The sequence below is a fragment of the Epargyreus clarus genome, unplaced genomic scaffold (assembly GCF_041222505.1).
Source record: "Epargyreus clarus isolate Ecla_fem2 unplaced genomic scaffold, WU_Ecla_fem_2.2 ptg000009l, whole genome shotgun sequence".
Lineage (NCBI taxonomy): Eukaryota > Metazoa > Arthropoda > Insecta > Lepidoptera > Hesperiidae > Epargyreus > Epargyreus clarus.
Genome location: NW_027332217.1, coordinates 10,306,561 through 10,323,927, shown reverse-complemented (window position 1 = coordinate 10,323,927; position 17,367 = coordinate 10,306,561). Strand labels below are relative to the sequence as shown.

General features: G+C 33.1%; 1 protein-coding gene across 1 annotated transcript; it reads right to left on the bottom strand.

The window, feature by feature from the left end:
- Positions 1-2,928: 2,928 nt before the first annotated feature.
- LOC140744975 (toll-like receptor Tollo) lies at positions 2,929-8,045 on the bottom strand. Its single transcript, XM_073076705.1, has one exon. The coding sequence runs from the start codon at positions 7,867-7,869 to the stop codon at positions 3,835-3,837; it is 4,035 nt and encodes a 1,344-aa protein (XP_072932806.1). The 5' UTR covers positions 7,870-8,045; the 3' UTR covers positions 2,929-3,834.
- Positions 8,046-17,367: the final 9,322 nt, after the last annotated feature.

Here is a 17,367-nt window from a genome sequence, read left to right as displayed (position 1 = left end):
ACTTTTCTTCACCTTGGCTTTCATTCTGTTCACAAGCTATAAACTATCACTGGCACTAAAAAATCCCCTAAATACTAAAAGTTTTATATGAAACTCATTGATTTGTCTTAACATTAATTGCTTCTGCGAATTATTCTTCTCTGCTATTGCTAAGAAAAGCAATTAGCAATATGGAGTCGTTATTAAGGTAAATACTAACAAATGGGCTCATAAAACAGCGGGTGCTTAAAGATTATCACTGCACAAAGCTTTATAAATTGAACTTTTACTGTGACGAGAAAATTCTATAGTATTTTTTTTTCGAAAAAAGAACTTTCTTTATAATAGGTGTGAAAGGTGTGAAGGTGGTCCTTTAACATTTCGACTCCGGAGGTACACTGCTGTAAGTTTATTGGATGAAAAGGTTTTTTTTCATTAGAAAATTATTAAAAATATTATTAAAAAAACTTACTTACTTACTTTATTTAAAGTATTACTCGTCGAACTTCGTGAGTTACTTTAACTATACCATGTCGGACTGTGTAAGTAGGTATACCTATCACCATCATTAAATACTTACTGAAACTAATACCAGTTACGTCCCTTAAAATTCTCTAAGTAGATATTTGTACTCTTCCCCTTTAACCGACCTTCATTTTAATTATTTCTTATAAGTATTTTATTAAGTAAATTATTATTAGTATTAGTATTAATAAGTATTTTTAATTATAGGTGGGATAACAGATACATGTTACAGATTATCTTCAAACTTAACCAAATTCTCTAGAATCTTTTTCATAAGTGCTTTTTTAAGTTTTGAAAAAGATTCTTCTTCATCGTCACTGCTTAAATTAAATAAGATTTGAGTTATATAAGATTGGAGTTCCATACGAGGCCGGCACTAGCAGCTTTGTTATCTATGAAGACTAAGTGGAAGGCTTCGAGTAAGTATGTCTCCCTTACAACAACCTTCAAACCAGAACAGCAGCGAATAATATTGCTGTTATTAGGCAGAAAAAGATGGGGTGTGAACTTATATTATATCATTTACCTACACATAATATGATACTACAGACAGACAAAGAGACGGACAAATACTTCTAATTCATAACATCCTTCGTATTTCCTCGGGTTTAATTAATGAAGAATATTACCCGAAATCGCTATTTAAATTTGTTAACCGCTTTCGTCTTCAAAGCATTTGAATAACATTTTGGAATTGTTTCGTATCGGTTTTGGAACAATAAACCTCTTATTTTTATGTTCGAGGCGAACGTAACGTGAACATTAAACGTTTCTTGTGGGATTTAAGAATTTGTTTAGGGGCAATTAAAGGAATAATGAATGTAAACACATTAAAATAGATAAGAGAGAAATTCACTGTACCGACCGCAAAAGTGTTTCTTGGTTTTAACGTTGTTCAAATTTCATCTATTCTCCATTCTGTTGTGGTTACCTACTTATATTAATAAATAAAAATCTTATTAGATTAATGTTTACTTACCTTATTTACTAATTTAAGATTGCTATGCACTTGGTTAACACATTCTCATTGACATATAACAGTCTAATAAGCTGTAAGACTTACAAAATTCTAATCAGAAAACAAAATAAGACAGGTGTTAAATTAGTTCGTCATAAAAAAATCTTGTATGATATTGGAAATCACGCTTACAAGAAACGCTTAATATTGTGTCGTATTGGAGCATAATATGGATAAAACAATGTCGTAGGTACTGTAAAATAATATTGGGTAAAGAAGGACGAAAAAAACCAGAAGTGAAAGTAGCAGCCTTAGATCCAGATAATAAACAATTAGCTTCAAGTAAATGTTAAGAATCAATATGGTGTAGTTAAATTAATGCATGGTACGTAAAATAGTAATGTTTCCCATGCATGCAGATACCCTGAGAAGACTATTGGAAATCGTCAGTTAACGGCGTATACCTAAAGGATCTAACTAGAGAGTGATTAGAGTGGCACCAATTAGGGGAAGGCTATGTTTAGTGGTTCTGCAAGAGCTGTTGAATGAAAGGATATTAGAGGATTGCATAGGATAGCAAGGGATAAAATGCATCTCCGTTTAATAACAAATTATCCAGTGCTTCGTGATGCTCACATAGTGCCAACTTCACAGTGTATAGCGTATTTCAGTTGCTAATTTTATTTATCCGAATTGTGTTTATTTAATTACGCACATCGCGTCACAGCTTCAATGAAATATAAATTACTTTTCGAAGGGATTGTCGGCTTATCGATTTTATCTTATTGACATAACAATCAGCCAATTAGACTGTCCACAGTGCTTCGACTATTGTTATAATAATACCACAAGATACATTAATTTGTCTGTACATGTAATTAATGTATCGCTTTGGATATTTCCAGTATTATCAATTTGTAAACAATATTGCTTCTACTGTTGTGTTGGGAAGAATTTGGGGACTTATTAGATCTTAGAACTCATGGATATGTCATAATTGTAAAAATCCTATAAATCATTGTAATTATGATTTATTAAAATCATTATATTTAACCACTTTATTCTCAATACTTTAGAAAATACACATTTTAAGATATCATAAATAGGTGAAGAGGTGGTGGACCTCGAGTAACTAATGTATTAATAAACAGTTTGTTGAGAGCTTTCAATTTCAGTTAAAAATTAAAATGTAGGTTATACTTCAGATCTTCAGTAATTATTTTAAAAAATCTAATCTAGTAACGTAATCACTTTACAAAAAAATGGTAATTAATTTTCATGTTCAAATTAATTTGTATTAAGGAAAATTAGCAATGTCCGAGAAAAAATTAAAAAGTAAAATTAATTACGTAAATAGATAGCAATTCATGGTTTGTTATTTCTAATCTCTGTGCGAAATTGCTTTCCTAATTAAATAATCAAGATTTACGCTTAGATACGAAAAGTAATTTGAATGAAAAACGTAATGAGTATCAAAACGTCAGTATAATTTTATTACGGTTTCAAGATATCTTTGTACATTTTATACAAAACAATAATTTTCATTAAGACTAATAATTACAATCCAAAAATTACATTTTATTTTCAAGTTTATAATTATTAAATCTAATATCACGATTTAGCTTAATAATATAATATAGGTACTGAAGCGATACATCTATGCTCAAAAACAATAATTTGCAAACATATTCGATTATACATAAAGTATATACATTTTCCGTCAAGACAAAAGCACATCGATACACATAGCTACTTGCTTTCACATAAACAAAAATAATTCATAATAATAACACATTTACTTCATACGATAACAACAAAAAGTATATTAAGATCCAATAAAATAAGAACAATTTTGTAACCAAAATAATATTATAAATACTTATAATTTTTGTATAATACATTTTCGTAAAATATTGTCTTATGCTTAATAGTTAGACAAACATGAGTAGGCAATTTAGCGTTATATAATAATAAATAAAGCTTCTTAAGAAAGTAATATGAACCTTATCTACGTAATCAATTCGTGAATACGAGAATTATAATCATCTTACGCTATTTGGTGTTGTTTTACAGTGAAAGTTTGGTGAAAAACTTTCACAACAATAAATGTAAATACAGTTATTACTTCAATATTTGACGTGTCTACGTTATCAGACTCAACATTTTCACGTGAACTTTGTACAAAATATTGTTTCATTAAAATATTAGTGCTTTACTCCACTCATACACGGATCTTATAACGTATGTGAAAATTGACTGTACCTTAGAAAGTTTAATGTATTTACAAAAGTTACGATTATAATTACGTTGAATTGTGCAATATTCAGTAAAAATAACTTAATTGAATAGAGGTGGATAATGTTAGGTATATCTCACACGAAATACGTACGCCCCTTGGCGGATCCTGATCCCGTTAAGGAACGTGGTGCGGTAGGAGAAATATCCTCTACCCTTGAGTAAACGTGACCACTACTAGGAGACAGCCTGAGGTCATAATTAAACCGAGGACATGTCCTGTTGTCGATCGACATGTAGCTATTGTTAGAATTGTTCCCCTCTCCGTACGTGTTGTTATCGGAGGACGGAGAGCTTTCATTCTGGGACGATTCGTCGTCGTTTCTCCTACTATATTGGAGCGAATTCGTGAAATTCTGCTTTGAGCAACTATCGTTTGAAACCGGCATTGTAGTGTACCTCAAAGTCGGGGTCTGGCGTAATGATTTCTTAAATACACTTTTTTCGGAGTTTTTCACTGTGATTATAGTGTCCGTAGAGTTTAGTAATAAAATGAATCGGTCCCAGAAACGCGGATCATTCCATGATATATTTTTAAACTTATCTAAAACAAATCCGAGCTCGTCATTTATTTGGTTGTTATCTACCATCTTAATGAATATTACCTTATTTACATCACTACGATTTAATGTCTTCAAATAACTGTAAAACATGTTCTTGAAGTGAATATCGCAGAGATCGTTACATATAAAATTAGTCGTCAAAACGATTAAGAGCCGTTTGGACAATTTGGGTGACTTTGAAAAACTATCTAACGTTAAAATATTCAAGGGAGATTCATTTAATGATAGCTTTTTGGCAGTCATTTTTCTGAACTCAATCTCTGACATTATGTTGTGATAAACAAAATTAGTATCTTTGGTATTACATATCACATAATAGTCGTACATGTGATTCGGGTTGCCTTCTAGCACGTGGTCGACGTTTGGACACGACTGTTCTTTGAACAAAGGCACACCGTAATTAGTGTACAACCAGTCACTGACATCATATCTGAATGCATAGAAGATAGCACCTATAAGACAAATGATCACCAAAATAATAATTATACCGCAAATGACAGCAAAGTAATTATCCGGTAGAAACACAGACTTTGAAACTATTTCATCCTTCGAAACAGTTGGGTCATTAACTGACCCCATATATTCTTTACAGTGGCTTAATACGGAGGCAATTGTTATTTTAGTAGGTTTGCCTTCCGAGTCTGTGCATAACATTTTTTCTGGGTCCCCTGGGTCTCGTCTTAGCCATGAATCTAATTCTGCTATGCTTTTACAATCACAAGAATATTGATTACCCTCTATAGAAACGTGGGCTAAGCTTTTAGACGATGATGCTAACATTTTCCAAGGGAAAAAGTTTACAAGTTTATTATCATCTATTCTTAAAACTGAAAGGGATTTTAAAGAGGAAAATGTATTGTTCGCCACATGAACTATGGCATTATGATCTAAATACAATTCATTTAAATTATTAAGGTGCATAAATTCGTCCCCTTTTAATTCAACCAATTTATTATTCTCTAAATGCAAAACTCTTAACGAATCAACCCCTTTGAATGTTTGATTGTTTACCTCTTTGAGCTTTGTATTATTGAGATACAGTACTTGAAGTTTCTTTTTACCAATAAAAACATGGTTGCCTAAATTAGTAATCTGATTCCCATCTAAATAAATTTCTGTAGCGTCCATTGGGATTCGCTCGGGTACTTCTGTATATCCAGCATTAGAACAATCAACTACGTTGGCATTCCATGTAATATCATGATAACATCGACAATTATTGGGACAAATCATTTCACAATCACAAGCAACGAAGTCACAACAATGACATAGCGCGAAACAATGACTTTCATAAGGACAGAGAAAGTCTGAAGGTGACATATCTATTAACATTTTTTTCTCTTTGGCGCGCGAATGAACCAATGAACAAAACGCTTTATCTAAATCTAACACACGCGGGTATTGTCGACTATGACTCAAAGAATTGATGCGTTGAATCCATTCCATTGAACAGTCACAAACAAATGGGTTTCCACTAATAAAGAACTCAGGTAAGTCACTGTCTTCATCTATTTGATCTAGCCTAAAGGCATTCATGTCAAGTTGAACTAGTTTGTTATTATTTAGGGTCACGATCGAAAGTCTTTGTAACTTCGAAAAAGTACCGACTTGAATGTGATTTATATTATTATCATTTATATACAATTTTTCCACTGATTTTGGAATCGATGTAACAGTTAGTTGACTTATATTATTATGACTTAGATCTAATAATTTTATATTTGTATTAGAGTATAAATCGTTGTTGAAGAAAGTTTCAATTTGATTCATGTGCAAATCTAACCATTCTAAGCTGTCAGGAAAACTTTTGAAATCGAATGATACGATTTTATTTGCAGACATATTTAACCATACAAGGCTGTTCAGAGTTGTAAATATGCCCTCGAACTTAGTTATCTCATTTCCATCCATACGTAATAGCTTTAAATTTATATTTTTGCGAAAACAACCGGGCGCAACATGTTTAATATTGTTTGATGCTAAATTAAGAACTTGTAGCTGTAGTAAATGTTCAAAAGTGTCATCATTTAAATAAGTAACTTTGTTATCCACAAGACGTAAACCGAAAAGTTCGGTTAGACCGCGAAAGTTTTCCCGGTTCAGATGAGTTATATTGTTGTTTCCTATATCCAATGACCTAAGGGACCGGAGTTTACGAATAGATGAAGGAATTGAGGATAAAAAATTGTCATTCAAACTTAAATCTTCGATAGTCGTCATGTTGTCAAAGGCGGTATCGTCTATGTGTTTAATTTTGTTGTTATCGATAAACAATTCGTGTAAAACATGCAAATCATTAAATAAATGCGTGTGAATATGCAAAAGCTTATTATTTGACAATGTAAGAGAATGCAAGTTTCTTAATTCTACAAACGCGTGTTCCTCAATAGATGTTATTTCATTGTGCTCTAAATTTAATTTTTGCAAACTGTACAAATCTTGAAATATGTAACGATCTATCTTACTTAATCTATTGTACGATAGATTTAAAATCACCATTCGCAACAATCCGACAAACGTGCCTTTATTTATCCACTGACTAGTTAGGTCGTTACGTGAAAGGTCTAAAATTTGGAGTTGTTCCAAGCCTCCGAAGAGACCAGGTGGCAAAACAGTAATCGTGTTGTTACTTAAATTTATTTGTTTTAATAATTTAGTATCAGCAAAAAGTTCCGGTGGAATTGTATTCATAAAGTTACTCGATATATTTAAGACCTGTAAACTTAGTAATCCTCCAAAGGCACGATCTTCAATGGTAGATATTGCATTATTTTGCAACAATAGTTTGGTTAACGACCTTAACTTTGACAAACTATTATCAGTTACAACAATCAAATCATTATACGACATATCCAATGTTTCAAGTACTAAATTACAACTTTTAACACTAAGATTTTGTTCTCGTAGTGAGTCCGAAAAACCAATTGTCTTTATATTTTGTAAATGATTATTCGTAAGGTTTAAAGTTTTTAAACTGTACAAGGAGCAAAACGTGTCCGTTTTAGTACTCCAAATGTTATTATCACTTAGGTCTAGTTCAATTAACTCACTCAAACCCAAAAACGCGTGTTCGTGTAGCTCCATAGTCATAGGTGACCATTCACTATTGTGTGTCGTTACGTGCAAGCGTTTTAAGTCTTTGAAATTTTCAAACGCACGTGCAGGTATCTGACGTATCTTGCACTTATCTATGATGAGATCTCGAAGTTTGCCGAGGTTTACATGCTTTCCTGACGTCTTATCCGACTGCGCGGTAAGCGTACTTTCGAAGAAAAGGATTTCACTGCATTGCACGTGCAGCGATATAACATCATCGAAATGCGTCCGGCTGATGTTCTGTAACAGGTGGTCCAAACTGCTTATCGTTCGGATCTTGCAGAAGAGTACCGCGGTCTCCGACGTTTCCGTCTCGGAGCTGCGGTAGGCGCACTCGTGCGGCATTTCCGTCGCGGTGCTCCTTTCGGCGACATAGCAGTAGAATAACACGTACACTACAATACAATTGAATTTTCGCGCGAGTCCATTCACGACAGTTTGTTTTATTGGCATTTTACGTGTGTATGCGAGTTGCGGTGCGGCATCGAGGTCGGCAGTGCCATTTATAATGAGGCGAGATGGTTGATCGCGTCATAAATATTCACAGTGTAAGAACGACATCGCGAGTCGCGTGGCATGATAGCGGTGTTCGCGGTCGCGACGGGCGTATGATACGTTCGACGGCTGCCCACCGACTGAGCGGCGCTACGTAGCTCCGCCCTACGACGCCGACGCCTCGCCCCCGCCACCCGCCCGGCGTCCAAAGAAACTTCATCTCATAGGTATTATCAAGGGTGCATAAGCCTTTGAATTATTCCCGTGCGGTTGTATAGAGCGTTCATTATAAACAAACTCCAATAAACTCGCATCGAATTAAAGTTTTCAAATATAACGATTTTAGTTTTATTTACCGTTCAATAAATTCAGTCTAATCACTGTACTAAAAAATACGTCTGACAAAAACGTATTCGGTATTAGTTTATTTAACACTGGATTACCCACAAAGGACATATTTGACACACAATTGATTGTTTTTTTATTTTTTTATTTTTACGAAATAGAAGTACCTGATAAATGACTGTGATGACCTGATGAGGTCAGTGTTTGCTCACTACATCTGTTTTAAATCTCAGATAACATTAAATTCCTATCTGAGGATAACCTCTGATGTGTCGGTACCGCTGAGGATTAAGTTTGGATACCTAAGTGTACATAACAGGAGTGTTTAAAATGCTGTTGTAAGGCAAATAGGTGTGGTCTCCACCATCATACATAATCAAGGATTCTACCACTTTCAACTCTTATATATCAACTTACCAGCGTTTTAATTGAGTTAGTTATTGAGTTAAAATTTTAAGAATCATACCCTATCTATGAAGAAGTCACAATACAACTGAAATTGTTCGTAGTTGAGATCACACGGTTACAAATGTGTTGTATATTTCTAATCAGATTTTATCTTAAAGCAGTGATATTTTCCGTTTTTTTTTATAATATAAGAGTAGCAGACGAGCATGCAGTCCACCTGATGGTAAGTGGCTACTGCCGCCCATGGACATCTGTAATCAACCACAGATAGGATTAGATATTTCTACCTGAGGTCGGCCACAGATGCGCCGCTACCCCTGAGGACTAAGCTGGAACGCCTCGGAAAAGTCTGTCTCCCTTTCCACACCCTTCAAACCGGAACACAGCAGCGCCTAACACTGCTGTTATTAAGTAGAAATAGGTGTGGCGGTGGTGCCGCCGGAGTCGAACCACAAAGGGTTCTACCACCTTCAAGTTGCTGCTGGATTGTGATTTGAAGGTTGTAGTAAGACCTAGACATGAGGAGTACCTACTTAGGTATGTTTAGAGCAAGCGACCGTCACATTATTATTCCCAACATCACCCACCTTTCGCTGCCGAAAATGCTCTTTGCCCTTAGCGTCGTATTTTTCAGGATATCATAAAAATTAAGACATAACAATAATGTTGCAGAAAAAATGACAATATAAATTCCTACTTTCAGAGTCACAAGTGTCACATTTATTTCGCTTTTAATTCGCGCTCTCATTTTTGGGAAAAAACAAGAAACTCAAAAGGTGGCTGTTAAATATGTAACATCACTTAGCACTCGAAATACTTTCGTCCTTGGTTCGGCAATATGTGTATAAAAAGGGGCTAATATCGTCATATCGCAAGCACCTGTTGTTGAAAAACTTGGTGGAACTTTTTACTCTCGCGAAAATGAGATAAAAGCCTTGCAAATAGTTTTCTGGGGCACCACATGCCGCTAAAGTTAACGACTCTCTTATGTTATGGACGAGGATCGCCGCTTAAGTATGCATCGCTGAAAATTTTCCACCTATGGGCACTTGAAAAGTTCTTTGTGTGTTACTCATGTATGAAAGGTAAAACAAGTATGGTTCGACCAGGGAGGAGCCTTTGTCACTATTTCTAGCGACAAATGTTTCTGTGTTTTGGTGGAAAGGTGAGAATGCAGGTCGACTTACATGAGACGATCATCTTAGTCCTCAGGTTGACGCATCTGGGATCGGTTTCAAGTAGAACCTCTAGAAGTCTATGGGCGGCAGTAATCCCTTACACTGATATGAATCGATTTTTCGTTTGGTACTTTAATGTTATAATTTTTCCGTAATTTAAGGTATAATTATATATAAGGTATCGTTTGAAGTGTGTTTTGCGTACAATGTAGCTGACCTACAAAATTAAGCAACGTCAGGAGAATTTATGAACTTCTTAATGCTTTCTTTCTTATATCTCGTACGCTCTTCCATGCTTCGGAGAGTACGTTAACTTGTCGATCTGGGAATTGTCAAAAAAATATTTCCTGGAATGTGATTATTGATTACATACCTGAATTCGAAATACGAAAAAATATTTTGTAAAAAAAATTGATATTTTGTAAAAAAAAATTAATCTGATTCAAATTGTAATATTAGCTGCACGCACCAATCCAAGTCTCATTATACGCAAAAACTGAACAACCTAATAGAAATTAGTTCTGAAAAAACTAATCCCATCCTTATATAGCTTATAGAGATTATCAGGCCTATTATCTTCATAATCATAATCATAATCATAATCATAATTCTTTATTGCATAAATATGGTATTACATAGGATGTTGTACAATTTATAAAGTTCAAACATATTTCACCGGGTAAGGTATGCAATTTTAAGTTTTACATACTAAGTATTAATCTACATTACATTAAACACGTTACACTAATTTAACAAATAATTCATGTTAGAAAATGGAATACAATATTCTGTCAATTATAGATATTTATGTCAATATTAAGTATGTATCATGTCAAATTATATACTCAATTAATTGTTATTCGAGATTATAATGATTATTAATAACGCTTCCTCCGTGTCAAAAACTCAGTTAAAGAGTAGAAACAATTCGTTAGCAACCAATTAAACATTTTTTTCCTAAATGTTACAAAAGGTAGATCTTTAAATTCTTCAGGTATGGTATTATAAATTTTTACACACATGCAATAGCAATTCTTTCGATAAAGTTTGGTTTTACTTATTTGTGTTATTATCAGTTTATTTGGATGTCTATTGCTACGTTCACTTATGTTATCTACGGTAACAAATTTGTAGTGATGTTTTTTAACAAAAACGGCCATTTCATAAATATACAGGCAGGGCAAAGGAAGTATGCCTAGTTCTTTAAAAAGTGGTTTACACGATTCCCAAGGTGCAATACCAGTCATAGCTCGAATGCATTTTTTTTGAGCTAGAAATGCTTTATTCCCGTCAATAGAGTTGCCCCAGATAATGAGCCCATAACGTAGGTTTGAGGCAACGTAACCATGATATGCCATTAAAGCTGTCTTCCTGTCACAAGTTTTGCTGAGACGTCTAAGAACATAAACGAATCTATTAATTTTAGTACATACTTGATCTATGTGATTCCTCCAATTACAGTGGCAGTCTAATTCTAGACCAAGAAATTTTGTGGTGTTAGCGCGTTCAATAGATTGACCATTGTATTCTACATTCAAATTTAGCTGTTTTCCTCCCTTATTTACAAATTGAATATATTTTGTTTTGGCTATATTTACTGTAAGGCAATTATATTCTAGCCATTCAATAATATTTGCAGTTGTCCTATTTACCTCTTCGTTGTGATTTAATTTATCTTTAGTTACTACAATAACTGAAATGTCATCGGCGAATAGCACACATTTGTGTTTCGTTACTCTGGGTAAGTCGTTAATATAAATAAGAAAAAGAAGAGGACCAAGTATGCTACCTTGAGGTACTCCGCGAGTGTTAAGTTTGATAGTAGATCGATGAGCAGTTAATATTGAATGCTCATTGTATGACGATATCTCAACAAATTGTTTTCGTTCACTTAAGTAACTTTCGAGCCATTTTAACGCTACACCTCTTATTCCTATATGTTGTAATTTTGATAAGAGTATACGATGATCCACAAGATCGAAGGCGCTTGACATATCGAAGAAGAGACCAGTTATATGATTCCTATTACTGACATTATTTGTAACTTGTGTAACAAGATCAAAAATGGCTAAAACTGTCGACTTGTTAGTTTGAAACCCAAATTGTTCCGAAGCCAGAATATTATGGCTTTCTAAGAAGCTTAGCAATCTGGATTTAATTACTTTTTCATATACTTTTGATAAAACGGGGATAAGCGTAATTGGTCTATAATTATTAATAGTCATACGATCACCTTTCTTATAAATAGGCATCACTTTTGATAACTTTAGGCGCGATGGAAAGATACCTGATTCTATTGAGATATTTATAAGCACAGATAGTATTGGTGATAGTTCGTCAACGCAAATTTTAACAATTTTGGTATATATCTCATCGTAACCTGTCGCGCGGGTGTCATTGAGCGATTTTATTATTTTAGATACTTCAGATTCATCTGTCGGTCGTAAAAATATAGTATTGTTTACCTTAGGAGTGGACGTCGAATTGAAATTATAAGATTGAAAGGGATTTGATTTATTTAATGTCAGATTGATATAATAGTCATTAAAACTTTCTGCAATAATGTCAGGGTTTACTATTATTTTATCGTTACATTTAATTTTTAGGGTGTCATATTTGTTCATAATGTCATTTTTCTGCTTTATTATATTCCAGGCAGTTCTACATTTATTTTTTGAGTAATAAATTTGTTTTTTGTTTGTGATGATTTTTGAAACATTTATACATTTTTTAAATAATTTAACATATGTTTTATAAAGTAATTTGTTTTCATTGGAATTTCTTTTGTAATACTCAAATTGCAGCTTTCTTTTTCTTTTAGAGCTGGTCTTTAAGCCTTTTGTCATCCATCTTGGGCCGCAATTAGAATTTTTAATTTTTATCTTTTTTACGGGAAAGCATAAATTGTATAGTAATAAAAACGAATCATGAAAAAAGTTAAATGCCTTATTTGTATCCTTGCATGTTATGGCTTCCGAAAAAGATACTGTTCGCAGGTGTTTTTTAAACAAACTAATATGATATTCACTGTAATCCCTGCAAAATTTATACCAGCAGTCATTAGATTTTTTCTCTGGTACAAAAGGAAAATTTAATAACTGCATTGTTTCGTGATCTGATAAACCAAGATGCAGTAGTTTACATTCGCAGTTATCAAAATTGCTTATAATATGGTCAATACAGGAATGTCTCCTTGTTGGTTCCTTAACGTGCAAAACGAAGTTAAAATTATTTGTGATATCAATAAACATTTTACTTTCTTTTGAAGTTATTAAAGTGTTTATATTGAGATCCCCTGCAATTATTATTCTTTTTGGATCCTTTTTCCTGTTTATTAGGTGAAACAATAAGTTTTCAAAATTATTTAAGAATGTGAAGACATTTGAATCCGGAGTTCTATAAAGACAGATAACTATAATGTTGTGGCCAATTACCTCAATACCGCAACATTCAAAAATTCTTTCTATACAGTAGTTACTTAATGTTTCAAGCGGTTTTGCCGATGTACCTTTTTTGACCAATATGCATACACCACCTCGTTTTTGTTTTACTCTAGAATAATATGAGATTAGGTCATAGTTATATAACTGTATATGACTCTCATCTCCAGATTTTATGAATGTTTCAGAAAAACAAAGTACGTCTATTTCCAACTTTTCAGTCTTAAGTTCATTTATAGCTAATTCTAACGTGTCACATTTGTTGAGCAAGCCAGCAATGTTTTGGTGAATTATTTTAAAATCAGTTTTCTGTACGAAAAAGCTGGTTTTCGTGTGTATTGTTGCAATTTTCTAGTATAGGAGTAATTTTTGGAAAGTAAAATGGGATTGTACCACGTTTTGGTTTTACATGAGTTTTTACTATATTTGTAATTGGTACTTTTTTTGTCATATTTTTAAAGTAGTACGGAATAGTTCCTTTGCGCGCAGTAATAAAAGAGTTCGTAATCGGCGTAGTTGGAATAGGAGTTTTATTTATATTTAGGTTTCTTGTACGAGTATGATTGCTATTGCAAAGAAATCTTTTTTCATAATCGAGCACATCAATGGCATGGCAATTCATCAAACAAAAACCATGTACCGTATGGACCGGATCTGCTATGATCACCGGCCACTACCATTTCAACCTATAAATAATTCAATACGTCGTAAAAACTCGCCTACAACGTAATTCAAAGCTAACACGTAATTACTAAGAGCATACCTGAACTGACTGTGAATAGGGTTACCACATGAAGTGCGTTCTGCGAGACAAAAACTTAAACTATGCGGTAAAAAATCGTATATATGTTATCGTAAGATATGACATAACTTCAAATTTCCAATTAATTCCCAATGTTTAAGCTTTGATCTTCAACTTTTGAATTAAACTATGGAAGTGTTAATTAAGTAAATCAACCAAAAAAAATTGTTTAAAATATCTTCTAAATTATAAATATCTATTTATTTATGCATCGTGATTAGTGCGACCTCCGCGTGGACGATTGGCGGGAGATGGCGTAGGACAGACCGAAATGGAGGCTCTTATTGTTGGCTATTGTTGGAGTATTGGAGGCTAAGACTCATTTTGAGTCCTCGCGCTATCCCACTATTTATTTATGCATACATATATAATTAATACAAAAGACTTATATATAAAGGTAGTGCTTATTCTTAACGAAATTATCTGTTATGGTAATCATTTGCTATGTTAGGACTGCAAAAACCTGCTTTTTACCCTTTTTAAAAATACATTTAGGTCTTATAATTTATTAGTTGCCCATAAATAACAACAAAATATACAAATAAATTTGAGCAAACAATTGTAGGGGATACTCAAAATAGTATAGTACCTACTAAAAAAAATCTACGAACGGTACTTAAAATATATTTACAAATCTTGTCCCGATGTTAAATACAAATGCCATGGCAACCCTTACCATAAACTGCCGGGAGAAGACTTTACGTAATAATCGGGCATGTGTAATTGAGCTATGTGGGCATGGGTAAACAAGTACACAGTAATTTGTGGCTACATGCCTCGGACCACCCAACGTAGCTTAAGGTGTCCACTATGAGTTGTGAAGATAAACTTAGTCTTGTCGTATGCAGATTACGGTCTAATGCATGGGCATTGTAGATGTGCTTTGTAATTAAATCATTTAGTTTTGCCGCGACATGCCCTTTGTGTGTAATAAATATAAGTTTTAGCGAAGACGTCGATATAAAAGGGGGTGTTAATGGTTAAACGTCTGTATCCGTGGTATCTGTTTATAGCATCGTAGCTCAGAAGCAACCTGAAGTAAGTAACTAGCAAGAAATACACTTGATAATATGTGGTTAATGCCGCACATATATCTGTTATCAAACCCATATAAGATTAATTTCCAACTATATAATACTAGTAGTATTTAATATATACTCGTAGTATTTAATAAGCTTTTGAATCAATGAAGTGTAGGTTAATTTAAGTTTATTATTATACTATCCTTAATGTTAAATTACAGATTCCTCCGCCCCTAGCAATAATCACATCGTTAGCTCAAAATAGTGACGCGATACAAATTATCGATAAACAAAGCAACCGTAATTCATAATCTGACTCAAACATTTAGTGACTTGCTTTACCACCGTCGATGTACGATAAGAGAGTAAGAAAGTATGAATGAAAGTGCGATTTTAAAGTTTTTGTCGCTTATGTGACTAATACCTTATACAATGTAACACCTAAAACCAATTTAAACCAGCTAGAACTTCGTAGGGAAATAAAACGATGTAGCAGTGAAGCCGGTGGCACCACAAAGAGTTCTTATACCTTTAAATTGCATTTATTTCTACTTCTTTTACGTAATAAAACTGCTACTACACATTTTTCGCGCCAATCCTTTATCTTGTAGTAGTGGGACAATAATCTAAACGACAGGTAACTTTGAAATATTGAATGAACGTTTTTAAAACTAATGAATCTGCTTAATCTTTGAGTGATAAAGAATATTTAAAAATAAATTTATCAAACAAAGTTGTTCTTGTTTACAAAGAGGTGAAATTACGAATTGACTGTTGGATTACGTCCAAATGATTATGTAGTGAACGTAGCGTAGTAAATGTAAATACAATTTTTATGAGTTTATATCGATATATTATATTTCAAACACTATGTACTTATAAAAAAGGTTAAATCATATGCAAATTAATGTCGCGTACTAAAACATAATTTTTGCCGTAAAATGAGAACAGCTTTATGAATAAAAAATCACGGGGAAATATTGAGGACGACTCGGTGCCGTCGTCGGTCTTATGACATAAACGTCGGTTTTTTTTTATTTCAGTTATATACACAAAAATTTAGTATAATGCATAACTGTACTATTATTTTCGTAAACTTATTGCACTTTTATTAATAATCAAATATAAACTTCTATATCTAGCTTATATCTGTTAATAACAATTAGGGCATTTAAAGACATTTACAAAATCTGTTGATAATAATTAAGGAATGACTATGATTATAAAATACTGAATACGCCTTTTATTCTTAATTCGTATTATTCAATTCCATACAAGACAAGGAAAAAGATATACTTTTTTTATTCAAGTCCACAAATTCGCGAAAAGCTTTAACTTATTCAACACTCTTAAGGGATACGGCGGTTATAAGCAAAATAGCCTTCCGTGTGTTATCATTTTTTTGCTATGTTATTAGACGGAGGCCCAAACTTTGATGCTATGGCTCGTTACGTCACACCCTCATACCCGGGGTCCTACAAAACAGTATGCATTTTTAAATACCACGAAGGTTTATACCGAAAGACGATGAGTTCTTTCTTCTAAGCAAACTTGAAGAGACATTTTTTTCATGTCTCTCTACAGCGGTGTTTTCCAAGTTTTACGCGTATAACTCGAATATATATTTAAATTATTTTCGTAAGTAATTTTGTATATTGTATGTGTATGTATTTATATTTGTATTAGTTTAACATGTACAAACAAGAGCCTGACGCACGAGCATAACATCCCAAGACTACTAACTACTAACTGTACCTAATATTATTTTTTCTCTACTGCCCAGAGACACCTGTCATAAACTCAACATAAAGTTGTATACTGTATTCATTGAATTGTTTTATTTGTTATTATTGTATTATATTATAAATTATATTGTATTATGTATTACAATGAATACATCACCCTTAGTATGAGTTTTTCCGTTTTTACAAAAATTACTGTGTATGTATTTGTTTACGTATTTCCCATACATTTCCAACCATAGTATTTTTTGTAAAAACGTAAAAACTCATACTAAGGGTATAATATCGAAGGTTAGTATGGTATTTTAGTGTTACTAAACTACTTAATAGTTGTTACTATTTGCTAGTTTAGTTACTAAAGTAATTAAACAACTAATATCTCATCTGAGATGTTTAAACCACTGGACAAGAAGGGTTCATAAGCTGGGACATTAATGAAACATAGTTATGACTAGTATCTAGTGAACTAGATTCTCAGACAGAATAATACATGACCTAGGAATTTCACAACTATTTCTT

Coding starts and splice junctions, on each gene's coding strand:
- LOC140744975 (XM_073076705.1), bottom strand. CDS start 7,869: ATGCCAATAAAACAAACTGTCGTGAATGGACTCGCGCGAAAATTCAAT.